The sequence below is a fragment of the Eutrigla gurnardus genome (assembly GCF_963514095.1).
Source record: "Eutrigla gurnardus genome assembly, chromosome: 1".
Taxonomy (NCBI): domain Eukaryota; kingdom Metazoa; phylum Chordata; class Actinopteri; order Perciformes; family Triglidae; genus Eutrigla; species Eutrigla gurnardus.
The window spans coordinates 12,892,200-12,916,850 of NC_139915.1; the positions used below are offsets into that span (position 1 = coordinate 12,892,200).

Sequence of the window (24,651 nt, forward strand, 5' to 3'; positions counted from 1 at the left end):
CTTTTTTGCTCTTGTGGCCTACCTCTGTTTGGACTGTGTTTTTCCAAGCTTTATTTATTTAAACCTTAGTTCCTACAAATCTTTTGTTGAGTCTACTTTTGGATTCTGAAATCTTTTCCTCCTGATAATACCTGATAGAACAAAGGAAAATGAACCCAGCGTATTTTTTTTACAGCCTCCAGTCCTCCAGCCCCCTATCTCCCCATGCATGATTCGAAACGCGCCCATTTTCTGAGGTGCTTATGGGCGGGGATAAAGGGGACGGTAGGCGTAGCCAGAGAGTGAAGTGCAGGTGATATAGATTCCGTACTGATTTCTGTCTTTGTTCAGAATCAGCAGGAGTGTCACGCCACATCTTTTGATCGTGAGTCAACATTTTTTTGAGATGTAAAGAATTGTACCAAATAAAAGAAATAACTGAGACATGAGCAATGCCTTTTTGGTTTGTGGACATGCATCGAAGATCAGGCTCCCGCTGACTAGTGTCAACTAATTTACTTTGAAGGTGCCACTACACCAAGCCTGTTGCGGTGTCAGGGGCCTTCACTGGTGTTGGAGGTCCCAGTTGATGCCAATACTGTTACGGTGTCAGTTCCTGTCTCTGCATGTTTAGGACAGAAGGCAGGGTACACCCTGGACAGGTCGCCAGTCTATCACAGGTCTGACATGTAGAGAAGACAACCATTCACATTCACACTGTGGAAGAAAAAACTCTTCAGGTCCAATTCTGTGGCTGGTTCAGATGAGGTTTAATCACTGACAGGTGGAAAAAGGAAGTCACAGCGTTGCCATAAAATCTTTCTGACAAGAGTGGGGCTAGCCAGAGTTTTATACAGAGTTTACAGAGAACAAGGAGGAAGGTGTGATGAGTGGATTTGCATTGATGCAATGCACATCTCTTCCAAGAGGAAGAGACTTCCTGAGAAGACAAAGGTGTGGCTACTCTTGGGGCAGCTGGGTTTCTCTCCACAATGTCACAACAGGGACCATTCATCAGGCCTTGATCAATCAATGTGAGATAAGGATGTTTCAGAGATGGTCCAGGAAGGGGGAAAAAGACCAAAAGGTCTTCTTATCAGGATAACAAAAGTTAACCACAATCAAATAGGAGCAGCAGGACATTTGATGAGTACAAGAGAAAGGAATATTAGTATGAGATAAAAAATAAGAACTGTAAGGTAACGCATTTTCTTCTACAACACCTACGGCAATTTAGAGTCCTCAATTAAGCTATCCCCATCCTGCATGTCTTTGGACTGTGGGAGGAAGCCGGAGAACCCGGAGAGAACGTCTTAAAGTGATACCGTATCTGATTCCTCGCTCCATTAGATAAGATGCAGGTCTAAAGACTGTCATTTTTCTGTCATAAAGTATGAAGTAGAATAAACCAAGACTGAGTGTAAAGGTGTAACAGTGAAACCTGACAACATAAATATGAACTTTACCCAAATAACTATTTATTCCAGCAAAATGAGGATACATTGTACAACGGTGTATGAGGGCCACTGTAGGGGTTGGACGGTGCTGAGAGGTGGGCACTATTCTCAGAAATAGTTGCAAATTTGCTAGTTTTAAAGTGGCAAATTTGCCAAGTAATTTGCAACTGGAAGTAGGGAGCAATACAAATACTTTATCTCCCGGTGAGAATTGTCACACTCCGGTTCCTCTATTGAACAAGCGCTGTTGACGTTCTGGAGCAAATTCTCCCATGATAATTGGCCCGAGAGTGTGCAGTTTTGCTCTCAGTTCCAGCACGTATTGAACCTCGTTTTTGCTCAAGCTTTGACCATTCTCCCAGTTTCCCTAATTAGGTCCAGAACTCCTCACAGTTTTCAACCCAAATGGAGAAAATCCTGTGGAGGCCTAGGGGAACCTCCTGCACTGCAAATAAAAGAGAATCTAGCCTCTTATCCCAATTACACTCAGCGTTGCTCAAACTTACGGATCATTGACATCAAAGTCTTATTCAGGCGCTCCATCAGACTGCAGTCTGAGGGTGGTAAACAGTCGTCTGCACAGACTTGATGCCCAGTAATCCGTACAGTTCCCGAAGTGTTTGTGACCTAAATTGCTTGCCCTGGTCTGTCAGAAACTCTTTCACAGTGGTGCACAGCGGCACTGCCTGCAGATATCGTTTTGCGTAATCCTTCAACATTAACACAAAGTGATATCCTCATGTGCTCTGGTAAAATGGCCCAATGAGGTTCATGCCAATCCATTCAAACGGGACCGCCATCAGCGGTAATGGGCGCAAAGGCGCCCTGGGAATGGCTGGTTGGTTAACCAACTGGCATTCAGGGCATATTTATTTATGATCTCTCAATTATTATATAAAATGATAACACTCTATCGGACGTGTTGTTTTAGTTCCTTCCCTTACAAATGACTGAGGTTAAAAAGACAGCGGGGGCCGTTTCAGAAAGCAGGTTTGGTGAAAACCCTGAGTTAGTTAACCCTGAGAAAACCTTTTCAGTTTCACAAAGCCAGTTCAGCATAATTCTGAGACAATTACCCGGGGAAACATACTCTGCTCGCTGGCAGGCTTTATTCAACAAATCCTTAGTTACTCCCTATATGTCTCCGCCTTTTTACGGAATCTGAACCAACTCTGAAAAAAATGTCCTTTCCTCGTCAACCTAATTGATAAGGAAATTAAAGTGATTCTAGTAGCTTTATGTCGGGAGAGGATTTTGATTACCGTTTGTCCTACCGATTACATATCTAAACAATATTCTCCGACATTTTCAACATTTCATATTGCGGACATAATCCGTGACCAGATTCTTTGCAGAGCTCTTTAGATGTTTTGCGAACGGGAGTTTTCTGAAATGTTTAAGGACATATCTGTGTTGAAATATATATATGTTTAATATGTGAAATATGATTAAAACCATGTACCTTAGTCTACGTATATGTGCAATATTCTTATGCTTAATTTTCAGCTGCAGCCTTTTTGTGCCTGTAGATGACACCTATGTGAAAATGATTGTTTTCTACATTCTGCTATGAAACACAGGAGTTGAACCACTGTCGCCTGCGCTGTAAGCAGCGTTGCTAACCATTGAACCTGACTTGAAAATAAAATATGAGTAATAAAAAATATCAGTAATTGTCTGCCATGCCAACTGTAGTTGCTGCAGTTACGTGGCTCCGCTTTCTAAAGAAGAGCTTGTTTTCTCCATAAACACTCAGTAATATCTAATAACTCTCTCCCGGTTGCCATGGTGAATTGTAGTATCGGAGCTCCATTTATGATGGCTTTGTAGAGATGGCAGGCATGCGCGTAACTCAGAGTTTACATACTCAGAGTTGATTAAACTAATTCAGAACAGCTGTTCTGGAACCGAAAACTCAGAGTTGCCCATCTCTGAGTTGGTCAAGCCTGCTTTCTGAAACGGGCCCCGGGTCGCAGAAGTCTCAATCACACAATACAGTAAATAGGCAAGCACCCTACTGATAACTGTACACACTGTAACCAAGCAGAGGCAGTCAGACATGTTCTACTTCATTGTAGGCAATATTCTAATAAGAGAAACTGTCTTTTTAAGTCATTTAGAAAGGCAAAACATCATGACTTAACAGTATCAGGGATCCTGGGAGAAAAAAGATACACAGTGAGATAATTATAAACTGGAATACCGGTAGCTAAAAACGTCGTTTTGTTCCAGTTGGTGGCGGTAATGTAGCTTTTAAATTATTTTTCAACCGCCAATAAACACCAACGAAGAAGGAGAAGACGGCGAAGAAGAGCGCAATGAAAAACATGGCCGCGTCCTATGTCGGCATATTTTGTGCAAATCGATCAGAGTGACAGAAACTTTCCCAGTGTCTTCACTAACACGTTGGACGGATGTGATGTCACTATGTGGACGAACGGAAAGCCAGTGAGATGCTCTCTGACAGTGCTCCGGCGGCTCTGGACCCAGACTGCGGTGTGGCAGCGACGGCCGTGCAGACGGAGGTCCTCATCTGGTCCGCCGTGGAGGCTCCTCTTCTTCGGCTCTGATGAGTTCGCCGTGGAGTCTCTGAAAGTCCTCACACGTAGCAGGTGAAGCCCACTACACCTTCCGGGTTTACGGATAACACACAACGTTGCATGAGACATATATCTGTTTATTTATCGGACACATCTCGAGTCTCTTATTTGATAATAGACCTGTCGGAGATGAACTACGCCAGGCTGTATATTCAAGAAAGCAGCTTCCGATAAAACTGAGTTTGTTAACCCCGAGAAGAGGGTATGCTTCATTTCTTGTTGTGCCTGTGGGATGGCACCAAAATAATAATTTTAACATGCCGTTTCTTCCACTCTGCACTACAGAGTCATTGTTGTCTTATAGTTTAATAAAGGTGGGGTTACGATGCTCAGTCCCATCTTCATTTCACTTCTAGTTGAGGCTTGAATGGAATTTGTTGGGCATCTTCATATCACATGAAATGACGTTAGAACATGGGCTTCATCATGCAGGAATAAGCTATGTGTGTGAGTGTATGATAACTTACCTCCATGCTCTGTGTGTAGGAACTCCAGTGACGGGATCGTAGAGTCCCTCGAGGTTGTGACTTTGTCTGGTGATGTCCCTGTGAAGAGGTTTGCTAGACAGAACAGTCTCCCGGTCCACGGCTGGCCACCCGACCATGTGGATGGACGATTTGATGTCGGGGTGGTGGTATCTTTTGGCTGTTTACTCCACGAGCGACTGATCAACAAGTTTCCATTGTGAGCTTTTTTTGTCAAACAGTAATGTTTCAATTCAATGATACTGAACTTCAATCTAATACCTGCCAGTGGAGGACCACACTTACACAAACACAAACACAATTTAGGTATCTCTGGCCATTGGTTCTTATTAATTCATTAATTAATGTAATTCACGTATTCAACACAGTTGTTTCAACAAATGTTGTCTCCTGTGTCTGTGGTCCCCCAGAGGTCTACGATAGTAGCTCACATTAGTCCAGAGTCCAGAGCAGACTATGTGGAGAAACCGTCTGACTGAGAGACTATCTGTGGCCCAAACAACAAGGTCACTGCCGTATTTCTGTCTAGAGTGTTGATGGAGCAGCTGCAATGTTAGCATAGCCTAGCACCCATCAATCCAGACTCCATTAAAAAAACAATCATTTTAAAAGTAGTTAGCTTGTTGTCTTGCAGACAGACCTAACAAAGCATGACTTCACATTTTTTGACTGATCACCATCATTATGGAGTTATTTCAGCATCCTTTTCATCTGGTTACAGATATCAAATCATAGCTAAATAGTTTATTCTGGGTCCACCCAGCTTTGGTAAACCAACCCACGTGGGTCCTACTCGATCCAGTGAATCCAGCTTGGTGAAATCTACCGAGCACCTCTGGATGATGTCATGAACTCAGACAGATCTCGGCATATCTGGGACATCACAACATGCACAAAAACATAAATGATTGATGAAACCTTGTTGGCAATGGCATCTACATGGAAGTACCCCCCCCACTTCCTCTCTGATGCATGTCATGCACACAAATGAGCCTGTGGTCAAAATGGAGTAACACAAAAATTTGCTTTGCATTTGGTGTGAACAAACCACTAGAATCTACACAGAAAGCATAAGATCATAAACTGTCAACTTTGACACTTTCATTGCAGTGGGATTTTGAATGTTCACCCAAGCCTGCTGCCTAGGTGGCGAGGTCCAGCACCCATCTTCCACACCATCATGCATGGTGACACTATGACAGGGGTCACCATCATGCAGATCCGTCCTCACAGGTAAACGGAGGGAAAACCTCTGTGTTTTTTCCCCTTACTATAAACATGGCCTGTTGAAGTGATTTCTTTGGGGGTTAATCGTGCCTTAATATCACTTGAGGCCCCTGGGCTATGGAGATTTTTGAGCATTGAAATGAAAACATTAGCACATTAAACACAGACACTGTTGGGTTTAACGTCACACTAAAATCACCCACTGGATCAGCACGTATACCTCAGCTGTTTGGTTCAGTGAAAAAAGCAAGGCCGAGTGGTTTTGTGGCAGTATTGCTGTCTCTGTGTGAAAGGGGTTACTGTCTTCACACCCCAGGTTTGATGTGGGCCCCATTCTCAACCAGGAGCTTCATCAGGTCCCTGAGAACTGTACTGCTGATAAGCTTGGAGCAGGCCTCGCCATGAAGGGAGCATATCTGGTGAGTTCTTGGAACATGCTTGGTAGAGGATGGTCACTTTGTCCTCTCACTATCAGGATGGTTATGTAGTTTCTGTATCTGTATTTTTTTTGTTGCAGCTGATTGATACATTGATGACACTGTCTGAGAGAATGGCAAATAAAAGGGAGCAAAGCCAGACAGGTGCAACATTTGGTACGTGGATCCTAACTTCGTAGACACAGCCATGCTTAACATAAAACAAGGAATTCGTCCAACTTACACATGAATTTCCTCCAATAGCCCCAAAAATCAATAAGTCCATGAGCTGGATGGTGTGGGAGGAACAGACTTGTGACCAAATTGATCGCCTGTATCGTGCCATTGGATCCCGGGTAATGATCTGGACTGTTTGAGCCATAGAAGATGCTGTTGAATTTTCCTGCAATGACTTTTTATCTCATCAGATACCTTTGAGGACCACATGGATGGGCAGGACAATACAACTTCTGGATTTTGTAGGACAATGTCACATTTCATTAGTTGGTAAGTTTGTCAATCTGATTTATTTAACTTATCTTGCTTCATACATTCTCTCTGGAATATGAATATTTTCCGAAATGGAGGCCTCTAAGTGAGAGGCCGGATGGCGTTGGGATATGACTGTGCCTGTAATGAGTGTACCTGAGCTTTCATACATCACTCACATGTTGTTTGCAGATCAAAGCAGGAAACCGGTCCCTGGCTCAGTGAGCTTTCTGAAGGAGTGCAACACTCTGGCAGTCTGCTGTAAGGTCTGTTCAACTCCCTTACCAAAAATTATGCATGAAATTATATGAATTAAGTTCTAACCCTGTCCTGTTTCGAATGTCATTGAATTACGGTTCGTAAACCAACGCTGAGCCATATCTCATACAAGCTTATTTAACTCCTGAGGCCTGTACTACGAAGCAGGATTTGGATTTGGCGAGGTAACTTCAGGGTTAACTCTGGGTTTTCTGTCCTACGACACTGGTTTACTTCTTACCGGGGTTCATCGCCATGGTAACTTACGCTGCAGAGCTAACCTGCTCCAGAGCAGGTTATGTTCCTGGTAAGAGATCAACGTGGAGAAAAACACCGCCTACTGACCAATCGGCTATTTTGTTGTGCGGATAGAAAAAAAGAAGCTTGGTGGATCATGAGAGGGACTCTTAGGAGAACTATAGTGTTCAGAGACCGGCAAAACGGGCATGACTTATCTGTGTCAGCATACAGCCTACTTACCACTTTGAATTATGTTTTATATTTATTTTATTTGTTCCCAAGTCTGTTTTACAACGCCGGGGTTGCAGCTGAAAGAATGAGGCTGATATTGTCATACACCACGCCATAAAAATACATCTCGGCAACACATTCATTTGTTTAAAGTTATGTTTTCGCCTTTTATTGCGGGAGTACAGCGTGAGAGTTAAAGGGGTGAGAGAGAGCTATATATATATATATATACATACATACATACATACAGTTGATGATGGATAGATACAGTAGATTTGCAGTAAATGGATAGATGGCGGCTAGCTCCACCTGGGCCACTTACATAAACTGGAAGCAGCCGGACATGTTTAACAAGTAAATGGCTTTTAATCGAGTAATACAGTAATCAAATGAACAACACAGTGATTTTTACAAGGTTGAATTTCTAAAGCCAGAGACTCAATTGTCATGTGTTTTTACACACTGTTCCAACATGAAAGGCAGTTTAAACAGGTTGGCTGTTACTAAAGTAAATACTGTAGACACTGATGCTCACTAGATGTGTTGAAGACGGGAGGAATCTGCTAATGGAGTGAAGTCACAAAAAGACGCAGATGGTCCTTCAAATGCATGAATTCTTTATTTATGCAGGGAGACCTTTTCTTTATTCATGGTCATCTTATTTATGATTCATTGATTGTTTTTCACTGAAATAATGTAATGCAGAACAAAATAAAGTGATTTTTAGTGACATGTTAGGAGTTTTAATTCAATTTAATTAATAGTGTCGTATTACAACAGACGTATATCAATAATACATGGCTGGAGTTTAACTCACTGATTGGTTTCTTCAGGCTTGATTGATAGATATAATCATCTGCATAACAATGGAAGTTTATAGTGTTTTCTAATGGTATTTCTAAAGGTCGCATATATAAGTTGAAAAGAATTGGTCGGAGCACAGAACCTTGTGGAACACCGTATATAACTTCAGTGCAAATGGAGGATTTTTCATTAACATGCACAAACTGAGATTGATTTGATGAATAGGACTTAAACCAGCTTAATGTGGTTTCTTTGATTCCAATTTATTTATCCAGTATTCATATTAGGATAAGCATATATTAATGATCAGAGGGATAATATCATGAATCGCAATTACTTTGGCAGGATAATTGTGACATTCATTTTCATATAGTCCCATGCCCAGTGGCACTAGTGCTGCATTCCTTTCCCTTTTTTATTATTTTGACATTTTCGTGACATAAGTGTAAATCTGTGTTTGATGTTCCAGGATGGCTGGGTGGGATTCAAGGCAGTGCTCATGAAGAAAAGGCTGACAGCAGCTGACTTCTATAATGGCTACCTGCATCAGACAATGGATAAGAAGACGCCTTATCAGACAGCCGAAGGACTGTTTGTCAGCAGAAATCGAGAAACTGAATCACATCAGGTGACGACGGAGAACTCGGCGTTGTGATGCAGTTACAATAATCTTTTTAAAGAACATGACATATCCTACTGGAATGTACTGGATTTGCTCTGCATGAACAGTACATACATGAATGTGCTGTTAACCAACAGATATCAGGAACAACCATGGACTGTTTCTTTCTATTTAAATTAAAGCAGTGAACACTTTCTAAAGAGAAATACAGTTATTTACTCTTCATTACCTGTTGAATCACAAAAACCTAACTGGAATGTAAATCATTGTCATCTTGATTATTTTGGTAAGAATGGGAAATAGCTGTTTTAACGTTTGATAAGATTGTAACTGGGGCGTAGAGGGCCAACCATATACATAAGTGGCTCTGGGTGGTTGGGTGAGTGACTGAGTTACTGAGTGGATGGCCAAGGGGCGTTGCTCATGAAGCTGTGTTCACAGTCGTCTGAGCAACAGAAACGGTCGCATTCAAGACTTGACACGGACACATGGACATCACTGGTGCAGTGTTTGTAATGTGAAATGTAAAGCAGGAGAAATGCCTAAAACATAGAATAAGGTGGAGCTACAAGCTAAAGACTTTACCCTTTATCACAGCATGAAAGTTAAATCCCCCACAGCAGCTGTAGCTAGTGTTAGCACAGCAGCTGTAGCTAGTGTTAGCACAGCAGCTGTAGGTAACATTGGATACATTTACTAGTATAAGCCAACACTCAGCCACTGGCTGCATCTGAAACTCCTCACCAACATGATATTTAGTCACCACAACACTGTGTGACGTTTATTAGTATGTCCCACACCTTAGTATAAAACCAGTATTAAGGAATTGCAGACTATTAAATGGGAAATATCAAAGTATGATGTAGTGTTCCGAATCATGAACAGTGTTGCCATGGTGACTGGCTGACATGATGCAAGTTGTAGAGATGGATTTGATTTCATGTGGTGTTTAACAAGATAATCGTTGAGGTTGAGAAGTATAGAATCTTTTTTTTTTTTTTTTTTTTTTTTACAAAAGAAACATTCTACCACGTTTATTGTTACACATGTATTCTTTTAACACACATGCTTTTCAGCTCTTTAGGCTCATATCTTTCACATTATGACTGAAATACTGACTTATGAATTAACTACCATATGACTGTCATTTGGTTCATTATACATTTTTTCAATTCAGACATCTTATGATATAAGTACGAAGTTTTAGTCTTGTAACATTTAACTCAAATGTAGCTTACCCATGTCATGTGATCTACAATTAAGCCAACTATGACACATACATGAACTCATAAAGGCCTGGAAAATGGAAACCATTAAGTAACACAGATGGATATAATATGTACAGTACAGGTTTTATGTTTGATTTGTTTTCTGAATCACTGTCAAGTTTAACATTTGTGTTAATTGTAGTTCAGAGCAACAAAAAGATCACAAATAGCTTTATTATTTATTATAAAGATTTGTCGTCATTATTGAGTAGAGTCAGTCTGTCAGCAAGAACCATGTTTTGCATCAAACCTGCCAACTGAAACATGGCTGTACCTGAAGCAGGTAATATTAGGAGGGGAGTGCAATAAAATATGCTCACTAGCAAATTATATTATTTCACACATGCAAATGTAACTCCTACGTCTTTGCTCACCATTCAACCACCGCAAGTCGAACCGTCTGGTAATAATTTCAAATTATGCTATTGCATTTTTCAATGCAATCATTAAAGTTGAGCAATTCACAGTGGTGTATTGGTTACCACTGTCGCTTCACAGCCAGCAGGGCCCAGGTTCGAGTCCAGGTTCAGGTTTCTTGTTCAGTTTGCATGTTCTCCCCGTTTTAGCGTGGGTTCTCTCCTGGTTCCCCCCACAGTCCAAAAACATGCAGGGTGGCGTCCTGTCTGTCTCTACATGTCAGCCCTGTGATAGACTGGTTACCTGTCTGTCTCTACATGTCAGCCCTGTGATAGACTGGTTACCTGTCTGTCTCTACATGTCGGCCCTGTGATAGACTGGTTACCTGTCTGTCTCTACATGTCAGCCCTGTGATAGACTGGTTACCTGTCTGTCTCTACATGTCGGCCCTGTGATAGACTGGTTACCTGTCTGTCTCTACATGTCAGCCCTGTGATAGACTGGTTACCTGTCTGTCCCTACATGTCAGCCCTGTGATAGACTGGTTACCTGTCTGTCTCTACATGTCGGACCTGTGATGGACTGGTTACCTGTCTGTCTCTACATGTCGGACCTGTGATGGACTGGTTACCTGTCTGTCTCTACATGTCGGACCTGTGATGGACTGGTTACCTGTCTGTACATGTCGGACCTGTGATGGACTGGTTACCTGTCTGTCTCTACATGTCGGACCTGTGATGGACTGGTTACCTGTCTGTCTCTACATGTCGGCCCTGTGATAGACTGGTTACCTGTCTGTCTCTACATGTCAGCCCTGTGATAGACTGGTTACCTGTCTGTCCCTACATGTCAGCCCTGTGATAGACTGGTTACCTGTCTGTCTCTACATGTCGGACCTGTGATGGACTGGTTACCTGTCTGTCTCTACATGTCGGACCTGTGATGGACTGGTTACCTGTCTGTCTCTACATGTCGGACCTGTGATGGACTGGTTACCTGTCTGTACATGTCGGACCTGTGATGGACTGGTTACCTGTCTGTCTCTACATGTCGGACCTGTGATGGACTGGTTAGCTGTCTGAATACAGAATAAGCGGTTGTTGATGGATGGATGGAAGTTGCCCCCTGATGGCCAGTCAAGAGTATGCAAGTTGATCTTGACTCACTTTGACTCTGTCTTAACCTGATGAATGAATTTGATGTTTATAATATATATTTGATCATACCACACAAATTTGTTGCATTTTTATTTATTGTTTCAAATGCAGTTCATGTTGATTGAATTTTAGTCACAATTTTACATTTAAGCTTTTCGTTGTGAAGGTATTTATACTTTATACATTCTGCTGGTGAATCTTTTCCCTGTAAAATTGCATTCATGCAAATGACATGGTGTATAGCACTAATAGTGCAAGTGGTCATAGGTATTATTTTTATATTGTTTACAACGTAATCAGGGGGTTGTTGCACAAAAGCAGAATCCATATATCCAGGATAGATAACTAAGCTGGATTCAACATATCCCAGCGAGAGCAGCCTATCTTATTCAGTGGCACAAAGGCCAAACCAGGATGAACAGCTGTGACTAACTCAAGGGAGGTACAACTAATCCCGACAAGTATGAGCACGTGGCTTTCTCAACTTGACCCTGAGATCGATCACTGGTTCACTGATCCCAGATTCAACATGACGATGACGACAACACGTGCAGTGAACTTGCTTCTGAGCAACACGAGCTTCTGATGGAGGCATATGAGGAGGTCAAGCTCCTCCTAAAAAAGAACTGTGGCTTAATGAACCAGACAATGTTATATTGTTGTTTGTATCAACTTTGACAGGTGCGGTGGCTGGGGAGGAACATGTAAAATAATGGTCACAGTGTTTAAATAATGACAGCAGGCTACTTCCTGGACGCCTCATGTAACAAGCTGTGGAATAACTAATGAACACATTGGTTTTCCAACAAAGTGACTGAGATACAGGATCAGATTCATATATCCTGCTCCACAGGATAAATCTCCACGGTAACTTATACCATAACATATGCAATGAAGGAGAATCCCAGTTTAACCCCCTATCTCGGTTTTGTGCAGCATCCCCCAGGTCTAATTGCTCTTTAGTTTCCGTTTTGATTGGATTGATTGTTTTTATTGTAAATACTTTTTTTTAATTTTACACTTTTCTACTACTTATTTCTGTTGTTGTTCTGATATGCCCTCTGAGTATCACTAAAGGCTTATTTTATCTGATAAGAAAAAAATATCAAGAGCTTGTTGGATATTGGGAAATGATTGTCCATGATGTGGTGCCTCACTCTGGACTGTACCACCCTACTCTTTAACCCAGGGACCTGTCACATGCACTTTCACTTAAACACTCACAGATCACCCTTAAAGATTTTTTCCCCCTAGAAATATAAAACTATACACACAGCCAACACAATATAGGTTAATGCAGAAAGCCCATGTAAAGTAGGTTCCTGGCAGCCCCCTCTCCTTCCTCCTACCGCCCCTCGCAGCGTTCACAGTGGACCGGTTCAGGACAGACTGCCATCTTCTACGCAGTGAGTGGGAGCTGAATCTGTCAACACAACTTATTCATGTAGTAGTGCGCTTGTTTCCCAAAGTACAGCATGAGTAATGTGATATCGTTATCAAACATCCAAAACGACATTTTGTTTTAAGCACAAGTCAAATTTACAGTGGCGTAGAAATACGGGTAAGTTGGCCATTTGAAGTTGTCAAAAAAGGCTGTTGTAGCTAGCTAACGTTACCATAACAGACCAGGTGCTGTGTCCGTCTCAGTAACGTTGGTTGTTGGTTTATCAGTTAGCTGCTCAACGCGTCGTGTGGAGTGTCTGTTGTGCTGGACGGCAGTCTAATAACATGATAGTCATATGTTGACAGCGTCGGTGTGTTTATGAACGACGTTAGCGTTAAGCTTTGGTGTTTCAGCTCTCGTTAGCAAAGCTTGTGTCCAATTGTGTGCGTCCTCTCACCGAAAAGAGAGAGGACGTCACCTGACGCGGTTGTCCACTAGCGTCACTTCTCCCAGCTAGGGTCTGTCATCACAGGAAGAAACTGTCAAACTGTAAAAAGACAGGTATTCCTGCCAAAGTCCAGGGTATCCGATGTTAAGCACGCAATGATGAAGAGATAGCATTATCTGAAGTAATCTGACACCCAGGATGCTTGGAGTCCGTTTGATTTTGATGAGGAGTACAATCCCACTTTAAAATAGGACCGTATGGCTTTTGGCATGTGTACAGCAACAGTAAGAGCTCAAGAGTAAAACTATGTCGATATTAAATCTTCCACATTTTAAAATGCTACTTTTGTGTGTCTACTGGGATCTGCTCCTTTTTACTATTACCTACTTATTTATATTTGCTCTTTTCCTGTTGTTGCACTATGCTCTTTCCCCGTGAGACTAATAAAGGATTATCTTATGTTAGTATAGTTACTATTTACATATTTTTCAGTTTCTGTTGTCAGACAACTGAATGAGTCATGAATTTATTCATCATGAGCATTCCGAAAGTGACTGTGTTGTGTTGATACAGTTATTTCATCATTTAAAAGCGTATATCAACTCTGTTGTTTATTCAGCCATATTGACATTTGAAATGAATGATCACAGAGATTGTTTGAGGTGACTAAACATTGTCTCCTTCTCTTAACTGGTAACCAGCCAGTGGTCAATACATCTTTTTCTCTTAGGAAGGTTCCTGAATGAAATGACCTGAAGCGTCATTTCATTCAAGTCAGTGGTTCTCAACCAGTCTGGCTTCGGTACCCACCATCTTAATAACAATCCGTGACCCCAATCAAGGAAAGTTTCAACTTCTCAAATGTATTTAATGAAAAGATAGTGCAGTTTGAACCTGAGATAGCGCAGAATAGTATGCCAACACAAAAACAGACTCAACAGTGCTTTCATGTACAAACATGAAATAAAGAAGTCTACTACTACGACTAGAATATATAACACTGTACTATTATTCAGTCACATATCCAAGCATTAAGGCTGACATAACAATTAGAACATTTCAGTAATGCCATTTGTAACAGACTCAGTTGGTGTTTTCATGCAAAATACGTGTAATAATAAAGTGCAACTACGAGAAGTGTTTTCTAAAAGACTCAAATTATGTAGCTTTAGCTGAGAATACTCACTCACAGAATCTATGACAACCATTACTGCAAACGTGGGTTTTTTATGTCAGGTGTCAATTAGCATTACAGGGCATTATTGCCACCTACTGTTAAGGAGTGTAAATAGATGACACTCTGCTGCATAAAAATTCCCCTTCAAAATTAAAGCACATTACTTTTTCTTAACATTTCCTTTTTTTGTCCAGACAAAGGCTGTGACCCACTGAATACGGGTCCCACGAGTTGAGAGCCTCTAAGTGTCAGCCATGATAAGCGCTGAATTCTCTCAGTGAATTCAGCGCTTATCATGGCTGACATGATAAGCGCCTGTTCAAGAAAGGTGCTTCAATGCTTCCTTTCTTAACTCTTTTATACACTGGACCATCATTTACGAAAGGAAAGGAGATACCGGTAATACCGCCCCCAATTTCTTGCGCCAGCAATTTCTGAAGTGACATTTGGCCCTTCATGAAAACAAACGATATGTTGTATGATATGTAATGAGATTTGTGTTAATATATATGAGTGTGTGTGTGTGTGTATATATATGTATATATATACATATATATACATATATATACGTATATATATGTCTATATATGTATATATATATATATGTATATATACGTATATATATGTATATATATATATGTATATATATATGTATATGTATATATATGTATATGTTTATATATGTATATATATATATATGTATATGTATATATATATATATATATATATATATATAATAGCCTGCTCAACATCAATTTGCTTGTGAATGCTGCTCCATGAACCTCTACATGTGGGCCTGAACTACAGAAGAAGTGTTAATATATATATGAGTGTGTGTGTGTGTGTGTGTGTGTGTGTGTATATATATATATATAGCCTGCTCAACATCAATTTGCTTGTGAATGCTGCTCCATGAACATACATGTGGGCCTGAACTACAGAAGTCTAACACACTTTTTATAATACAAAAGTTCAAACATCTGTAAAATGTGATATTAGTTCATGACAGTAGCTGTCAATAATACAACTGATAAAAGAAATAATTTCAATTAGGAAGTAAAATAATCAAAACAAATTATATTAAAAAGGCTAGGAAGTTTTATAAAAGTGTTGTTGAAATGTAAAATGGGATTGTTAATTCATTTTATTTCATTATTTTTACTATTTTTATTTGTTTTTATATTTTGCCAGCAAAATCAATGTTTTACAATCCGTATAGTATATATCGTCATATCAACATACATACCCAGGTCATGTGATATGCTACTTCACTCCAAAGAAACATTACCACTACACAAAAAACTCAATGGGGGAAAATAAAGACACCACAGACCAATCTCTGATTACATGCCCCATAAGGAGGAAAATATATCTGGCCTCTTCTCCATGACTCAGACAGTTAATCAACTTAATTTATCATCTACTTTTGGGACAATAAGCCTTTATCTATTCTTTCAATGAGTTGTCCATTTAAAATATCAGATAATCCTGTATTGGTCCCCTGACCAGGACGTTTGCAGGGTTATGTGTAATAGCAAGACATATCAGTTAAAAAACAAAACAAGATATGCCTACAATAAACAATGAAATACTAAAAAACCTAAATATAAGCTGAACTGTTGAATTCACGTGATATTAAAGAGTGAATGAACAGTGTTGGTCTGTTGGTTTCTATCAGCAGTGTTGATGGTGAAGTCTGACAGCAGCAGGAAGGAGGACCTGTGGGAACTCTCCTTCAACACTCTTCACTTTTTGTTATACATCTTGGGAACATGTAGTTTTCGCCACAGCAGACCCAAGTCAATCATCAGCATTCAATCGACTGCTGTAGCATTACAATGATCTTAAAAGTGTAGTCAGATTCTCTGAACATCCTTATGAATTCTCTTTCTCATCTTTCCTTCACCTCATGACGTTTTCCATCCATGTCAATCACATATTGGACTCAGTGTGCAAGGTTTCTGTGCATAGCGATTTTTCTTGGATGATGGATTTAAAAAATGCATGTTAAAATAGGCCTTGAATTTGGAGATACTCTCAGGGTGGATCCTTACTCTTGAGTCCTTACTGTTGCAGCTACTAAGGTCAGAATTCTTTAGTGTCAAAATAATCTTACAATAATAATCCTGTAACATTTATTGAATATGGACAAAACGTAAACAAACAAACTAAAAAAAAAAACACACACAATTTTGGTAAATATGGTAGAGGTTCATAAGCTAGGTGGCTGATGTTGTCGATGGACGATGAAATGTATGGTCCTTTAACTTCACCACCTCAAATAAATTGCAGACAAGATCCATTCTATCATAAACACAGACCGCAGAGTTATGATCCATAACTATCCTATTAGCACATGTTCACTTGTAAAAGATGTAAGTCAAGTCCAAATGTAATTCACATTTCATCAGCGGAGTCTCACCTTCGAAGAATTGCAGAGCAGTGTCAATAGTTTGGGAATGTCAGTTCTGGTTAGTTTTGCTTTTGATAACCCAACAACCATTAACTGAAATACAAAAGGCACTTAACTTTATATATATATATATATATATATATATATATATATATATATATATATATATATAGTTCTATGTTGGCATTGCTGAAGTTTATTCATTTATTTATTCAGTCATTTGGCTTTTTCACAATCAGCTGCTTTTCCTTCGAAAATCTGACCAGAAGAGCCTATCAAATGACGCATCTATTCTGAATTTAAATATTTCCAAAACTCATTTTGTTAAAAGAATTTGTCCGTAAATGAATAAATTCACCCAAGGAGGAGACCAGAGACAGAAGTAAAGTCGACGTCTGACTTTAATCTTGATCAAGAGGAGCAGTTACAATGCAACAACGTGTGAGGATGCTACAGAGAAAGTGCTCAAATCACTGTTGTTACTTGAGTCTTTTAAAGGCACAGGAGATAATGCGTCATTGACAGTTAATCTTCATGCAGAACAAGACATCATGACTACCAGCAAGACCACAAAGAGAACTTTAAGACATGAGGTTATACAAAATTCTTATAACACATCTATCTGCTTCAAGTTGACACAGAGCTCGTAGTTGGCTGTAGTGAACCCGGATCTTTACATAACTCAAACTGTCTGTGTGCCACTTTAAATTGGATTATGGATTCATGTTTTACATGTTTAAATCTTTGTCATATTTTGTTGTGTATATATTTGTAATTGTTTTGTGTGGTTTTGCTGTGTTGTGTGTCCTGTGTTTGTGTTGCTCATAGTAGAGCAAGGCCTTGGATGGATACCTTGGACCCTGAAACCCTGTATGTGTCCCAAGAGCAGATTGGACAGCCCACGCTCCCCCCCTCTTCTTCAGAAGCCTCCAACTTGGCACTCGGGGGGTAAGAAGCTCCGATAGCATGGGGGACAACATGGGGGTGGTAGAAAATATGTAACACCCAGTGTCCACACCATGCAACCATATCTCTTCCTCTCACAGACGATCAATCACTCCATACATAGAAAACTATAAACAAATAAACTATGAACAAATTGTCTTCCATTTTAGGACTGAATAAACAAACTGATCTAAGGACAACAACATTTCTTACTGTTTCACTTATGTGGTGGGTCCAACCATATTTCGAGCTTTAAATGGTTTTCTGGGGACTCTATTCCTTTGTTTATTTAGTTATGGAAATATAAATATTTCTGAGTTTGTATTGTTACTTTATTGATTTTGTTCAAATTAAACCTCTGTGTTGCAAGTTCCTTTCCAAAACTACATGGTGTACTTTTAACATATTGGTCTGTATTTCTGTTTAATAGCTTGTACAGTCAAACACAAGTGCTTCAATAGTGTTGGCTAATGCTAGTAAAAATGCTAAGCCAACAGCCCAGTTATCTCCTACAAAAATGTATCCAAGGAGACAATCACGTGAATATGTTGATGAAGTTGGTGATGCTTCACTTAGAGTTGTGCTGTCTATTAGGGGTTAAGTTAGATCATTTAGACGGTGGCTGCAGGCCTGCTAACAGTAAGTGCTGTGCTAACGCTAGCTACAGCTGCTGCGCTAACACTAGCTACAGCTGCTGTGGGGGATTTATCTTTCAGACTTTGATAAACGGTGAAGTCTTTGGCTTGTAGCTCCACCTTATTCTGTGTGTTCTAGACATGTTGACTTCTCCAGCTTTACATTTCACATTACAAACACTGTAGCAGTGATGTCTGTTTTGAGTTTTTAATGCAATATGAGACGACTGTGCTCGCCACTTCATGAGCAACATCCCATGGTGACGTTGTACACTTGACTGACCAATGGTGCTACTTTCATCAAATCTGACTTACTAACTTACTTATTTAGCTACAGGGCAACTCTGCGGTCCCTCTGTTGTCCAGCCTAAAATCCATCGATGGAAAAACCTTGCAATTCAGTTTATTTAGGTAATCAGCTGAGGATCACTCTTTGGGCGCATAACATTGCTGAACCGAGACCTGACCAACTGAAGCAACTTTTTCCATTGCTCAGAGTCCAATATTTATGCTCCCTAACAAATTGAAGCCTTTTCTTCCGATTAGCCTCACTGATGAGTAGATTTCCTTAAGCTACACAGCTGTTAAGTCCCAATCCCTTGAGTTCTTTATGCAATGTACACGTAGAAATGCTCTTACTCTCACTATTAAACAACCCTTAGTTCTACTGTTGATTTTTACAATATGATTTCACTAAAGACTGTCCAAATCCGATCACGATTATCCACATTTCTTAGTTGGAAATTATGTTTCACCACTATCCTTCCATGTTTTAATTATGCGTTGAACAGTTCTTAACCCAATTTTAGTAGTTTAAGCAACCTCCTTAGTTTTGCTTGATGCAGGCCAATCATTTGACCCTAGGTATTGTTTACAACAATTATCCACGTTTACGTTTACATGCCGTTTACGTCTTCCTAAATATTTTTTTTGCGGTGCATTATGGTATGTGTCTGTGATCAATCACTGCCTGTGGCAGCTATCTGGAAGCAGCAGGTTGTCTCTATCGATCAGTGGCTTGAAGCATCCCAGCAGTGTCTCACCTCCTACAGATACAAGCACAAGGCCTCGATTACAAAGTAAATCCAAAGAGCAATACTTCACCTTTTTTAATGTTGTTTTGGTTGTTCATAAGATGACGCATTCAGTCAGTGACGGTAACGTCACGACGATTGTACACTAGGCCTGTCACGATAACACATTTTGCTGGGCGATTAATTGTCCCAGAAATTATTGCGATAAGCGATAATATTGCCGTTTTATTGAGACCATTTTCAACTGATATAATGATAATGGCATAATAATGCAAGTACACCCTTTCAAAGATCAAAACGTTTCTTTCTAAAGAACATTTAACATGAGAACTGGAAAACATTTAAAATATAACAATAATAACAATAAATAAAATGGACTCAATCTATTTTGACAAAAAATGCACTTGAATACAAACACACAAAACCGAAACAATAAATAAATTGGATGTTAACTAACATGCACACAGTGAAGCTGGTAGCAGCCACACATTACAGACACAGTCTGTGTAGCAAAACACCCTGCTGCACCCTGCCTCTGTTCCCTGTGTAGTTTAACTGTTTGAACGATACTAAAGGGCAGCATCTCTTTAGCGATGAAGCAAACTACACAATCTGAGTGCGCACAGTTTTGCACTGTCCTGTTTGTACTTTGTTGTTGACTAAACGCCAGCGTGATTGTGGACTGTCAGGAAGACGGGGATGTCCCATCTCTAGTATTTTTTCCCCAGGTGGGAAAAACTGCATCGGATGGTTATGCTTTAGGCAGAGATGCAGGTTTGTTGTATTGACGCGTTTAGTTGCTATTGTTTTCGAACAAATGCGACATACCGGCTCATTCAGGTTGAGTGGTTCACCGCGGTCATTCTGTTTGAAACCGAATTGTTCCCACACGGCAGCTGTCGCGTTTGGCTTTGAAACCAGTTCCATCTTTTTAAAACTTAAAATCTCAACTAGCGTGTTTGCTACTCGCAGGGCTCCGACGCTGCTCGCTACACCAGGGGTCCGCCTCCCCACACAGAGACTGTGCACTGACAGGTAGCTGACATGACAGGTGATGAGGGTGACGCACTGGAGAGAAAACTCTTGCCCTCCAGTCTCTTTGGTGGAGAATGCAAGGAAGAATTTAAATTATCGCGGCTGGAAAAGTTACCGAGCTCATTAAAAGTTATCATGCGATTAATTGATTTATTGCTTATCGCGACAAGCCTATTGTACACACACCTTTGCTAGCGAGTTATGTTAAATGCGTTGCTGTACTGCGTGGCTCAAAGCTTATTCTTCTCTTCCAATGCAATCTCGGGAATAAAGTCACAACGAGCAGGTGTGGATGATGGCGGTGCATGTCATCACTTCGTAGGGAAATAAAGAACAAGCACTCTGGCAGAAACAAGGGTAGCTCTCCCTCCCTGTCTCCCTTCTTAAAGGTTCCATATAATTCTGATTTTCATCAATTTCACACAGCTGTCAGAGGTCCAACAAGACTGTATTCGATATGCATTGCCCCAAACCCATCCATGGTCCTGAATTTCAGCTGTCTAAAAGTTGCTCAAATGCTCTCTGCTGAGAACAGGCTGTTTCTGTGCCTGCACCTTTAAATGCTAATGAGCTCTGTCTGTCATCGCCTACTTGGAGAGCCACGAGAGGATGCCGCTTACGCTAGCGGTAACATGCGCCAATGTTTGCGGTGGCTGTATCACTATAGCTCGCCTATGTGGCTCAGGTGAAGTAGCTGGGTCCCGTATGGTTGGGGCAGATCCTTTTGCGAGGGTCAGTGTCTCTTCCACTGCCTCTTCTGTTCTTCTGTAGCTGGGACAGAATAGAAGCACTTATGTTGATTTGTACAACCAACAACAGAACAATTTGTGTGTCTAGCTCTCAGCGACGACATTGTAAAACACCACTATCTCACTGCCACTGCCACTGTCTCACCGCAGGACACACCGATCTTCACATCGGTGATGAACGCCCCCCTCTCGGATATCTCCTATCATAGTGCAGAGGAGTTCGGCCTATGCAAATGACTCCCTTCATTACGTAACGAAGGGAGCTGAATCTGAACAGCCCGTAGGAGCGCCGTTGTACCAGTGCGTTGGCTGCAGGGACCATGCAGGAGTCGCTTGTTTTCCTCATTCTAGGAGTTGACAGGCTCAGGGAGGACCAGTTTATAGGTGTAGAGACCAGAGAAAATGTGTTTTTCATAATATGGGACCTTTAAGATGCTTCTCTAACAGAAACGTGTGGAAGTGGAGCTGGGCTGCAGGACTTGATCACACATTCAGACCTGCTTTTGTAGGTCTTTGAGCGACGGGTAGATCAGCCAGTAGGCTAAATAAAGTGACGGGCTGCCTAACAGGTGTACCCAGGGCAGAATTCTCCAGTACAATTAATTGTACATGTATTTTACAGGCAGTGGTGAGACAGGCAGTGATGAGAAAGCAGGGACAGGAGGTCAAAGAGAGGGAGGAGAAAGAGAGAGGAGAATACTAAGAGGAAATAAAGAAAGAGGCGCACCAGACAGTGGAGAAGAGGAGAGAGGAGGAACAGAGAATGAAGTGACAGATGTAGAGAAACAGAGAAGAGGAGGAAATAGAGGAGGAAAGTTTAGCATTTTTCTGTAATGTAATTACATTTGTGGTTCCCAGATAGGTGCCATTTATTTAATTTGTTTTGTTTTTCGAAACAGACCCTGCTCTGACCTTTATGTTTTCCGTATGAGGACATAGTTGGATTGATGTGTTTTTTAAGGCTGGCTGCTGATATGTATTGTGCTGTTTTATTTTGATTAAATAAACTCCTAAACTACACATAGCACACATGTGCATAAGATAAAACATTGGGTAATAGACTGCAGGGAGTCTCCCATTTCTTTCACAAAATGAACATTCTCACTGTGGAAAAGTTTGCTTTGCATTTGGTTTGAACACACCGTAACACCTGCTAGGTAGCTAGATTCAGAGTGTGTGAATAATGTTGAGGGCAGGCACATTTTCAGTAACTGCAGTGTCGGTATTTCTCATATGTGTGTAATCACAGCATTGTTGTCAAAGGGCCTCTCCAACTCCCATTCGCACATTTTCACTCGCCAGCTCCCAGTAAAGCACATAAGGCCCACTCATAAATTGTGGGATTAGAAACCTAATTTCTTTGGAAATATTGGTATGACTAGAAAGAGGTTTTTTGTTATTTCACAGCTGTGGTATATGCATGATTGAGTGCTGTCATGTTGCAAAATAAATAGGCACCAGTCTATGGAACAACGAAAAAGATTGTAAAAATAGTTGAGCAGAAGGAAAAATGTTCAGCAAACAACTACCTTAAGCTAGAATGCAGATAGTCCAGTGTTCTGTTATATATGATCCCTGGACATTACGGTTGACATATGGACAATAACAACCAGGGATCAACAGCCAACCTCATGGTTAAAGGATGGCTGCTCTACCTCTGTGCTTCATAGGTATAGGTGTGTTTATATGTGTCTTGTTTGTTTGTGTGAGAGCTTGTGTGTGCACTGTGGCTTGTATAAAGGCCAAAGCCAGTGTCATTTGCCATTGGCTCACTTGTGTTTTTACACACATGTATCACACACAAACTAGTGCAGCCTTTAGAACAACAGGGTAAACACAGCTCCACTCAGGCCGGAACCTAATTGTTAGCGCCTGGTGTGGCTAGTCCAGGGATTAGCTACTGGCAGGGGAGTACTATTCACTCCCTTTTTCATTCCCTCTGCCCACTGGGCCTTATCACCATCAATCTGACACCATGTTTATCTGACGCTGCAGCCAGATCTGCTGGCCTAGGAAAAATGTTCACAAAGGCTGTGGATCATCAGCACTTTGATTGTGGGACCCCAAATGGCCATTACTTTCTCTGGCCCCAGTGATCTCAGCAGCTCTTCGTGATCTCCATGCAGTGTTTAGTCCCAGTCCCAGAACCTGGAAAGCCAAACTGAAGGCTCTTCTTCTTTATTTAACGAAGGTGGTTCCTCAGCTAGGTTTTGTTTGTCGTATATGTGTTCCAGTGGACGGAGTCTCCATGTGCATTGGTTGTTGTGGCACACCGTTTTTCTCAGCTGCATTATTATATCATTCGACAGGAACTTACCAACAAGTATCTGGAGTTTACCACCACCCTCTGATCACTCTGTATATTTAGCTTAGTTCCCGTGTTCTTTTGTTCAAAGAAGAAGAAAGAAGAAGAAGAATACGATTTTGCCATCATGGCTTCTTTTAAGTTGGATTTTCTCCCTGAGATGATGGTGGACCATTGCTCTTTGAATTCTAGTCCTGTGTAAGTAACTCGCTCTGGGTAGCTGTGTGAGTTGTATATGTTTTCTAATATTGTCATGTGTCCCTGGAAGTCAGCCTGAGTAGACTGGTCTATCTTTATTGCGATTTAGTACGAAATTAGTAATAATCATGGGCAGCTGTGTTGTGATAGTAGGTCTCTCTCATAGTTGCAATTTTCCTCCACAAAGCACAAGTGTTCTCAGAGGAGTTTTGGCACCTTTGTTTATGCCAGGTTTCAGGTTGGGTTTTGTTTTTTGATTTTCTGTTCCTGTTATTATCCATGCAGTAACCAACACAGTGACAGTGTTCTTTGCTTCATAGGCTGCTCTAACAAACTAAAAAACAATGAATGCCTCTCACTTTAATTACAATTACATTGTTGAAATTGTTTTTCCCCAAAGTAATCTTTTGATCAAATTTTATCTGACAGCACCTGCATTAATGTCACAATTGATGTGATATTTAATTTTGTCAGTATTGTGCATCCGCATACTGACCAGTTCCCTGACACAACTCACTTTAAAGCCTGTGTGTGTTTGTGTGTGTGCATGCATGTTTGTGCATGTGTTGTGAATTTAATAAGTTTGAATGTCTGTCTCTGTTGTGTAAAATTATACTCGTATAAGAAGAAAGACAAAGAATTATCTTCATGTCCCATCACATTCAAACTAGAGACTAAGTAAAAATGGTTTGTTAAGGCAGATACTGATATTGATATTTGATGGTTAAATGAGTAGAG

General features: G+C 40.7%; 2 protein-coding genes across 5 annotated transcripts in view; both read left to right on the plus strand.

Moving 5' to 3' along the window:
• The first annotated feature begins 3,739 nt into the window (after positions 1-3,739).
• mtfmt (mitochondrial methionyl-tRNA formyltransferase) lies at positions 3,740-9,002 on the plus strand. The gene is made up of 9 exons (XM_084018256.1): positions 3,740-4,048; positions 4,523-4,720; positions 5,632-5,754; positions 6,065-6,167; positions 6,266-6,341; positions 6,429-6,520; positions 6,593-6,671; positions 6,846-6,919; positions 8,656-9,002. The coding sequence occupies exons 1-9, from the start codon at positions 3,777-3,779 to the stop codon at positions 8,839-8,841; spliced, it is 1,203 nt and encodes a 400-aa protein (XP_083874382.1). The 5' UTR covers positions 3,740-3,776; the 3' UTR covers positions 8,842-9,002.
• Positions 9,003-13,001: 3,999 nt separating this feature from the next.
• The window catches only part of celf1 (cugbp, Elav-like family member 1), a 49,269-nt gene continuing 37,619 nt past the window's right edge, over positions 13,002-24,651 (plus strand). For 2 of the 4 annotated variants that reach the window (XM_084019248.1, XM_084019249.1), the window contains exons 1-2: positions 13,002-13,151; positions 17,841-17,960. In XM_084019248.1, the coding sequence (XP_083875374.1) occupies positions 17,857-17,960 (104 nt within the window). In that variant the 5' untranslated portion in view covers positions 13,002-13,151; positions 17,841-17,856. Of the gene's footprint in view, positions 13,156-17,840; positions 17,961-24,651 lie in introns of all 4 variants that reach the window. The other 2 variants (XM_084019246.1, XM_084019247.1) reach the window with 2 other exon arrangements.

Bases quoted from the DNA above. Each gene is read 5' to 3' on its own strand.
- mtfmt (XM_084018256.1), top strand. From the start codon at position 3,777: ATGTCGGCATATTTTGTGCAAATCGATCAGAGTGACAGAAACTTTCCC. The intron at 4,049-4,522 runs GTGAAGCCCACT...CTCTGTGTGTAG, and splicing joins AAAGTCCTCACACGTAGCAG to GAACTCCAGTGACGGGATCG. The intron at 6,521-6,592 runs GTAATGATCTGG...TTATCTCATCAG, and splicing joins ATCGTGCCATTGGATCCCGG to ATACCTTTGAGGACCACATG.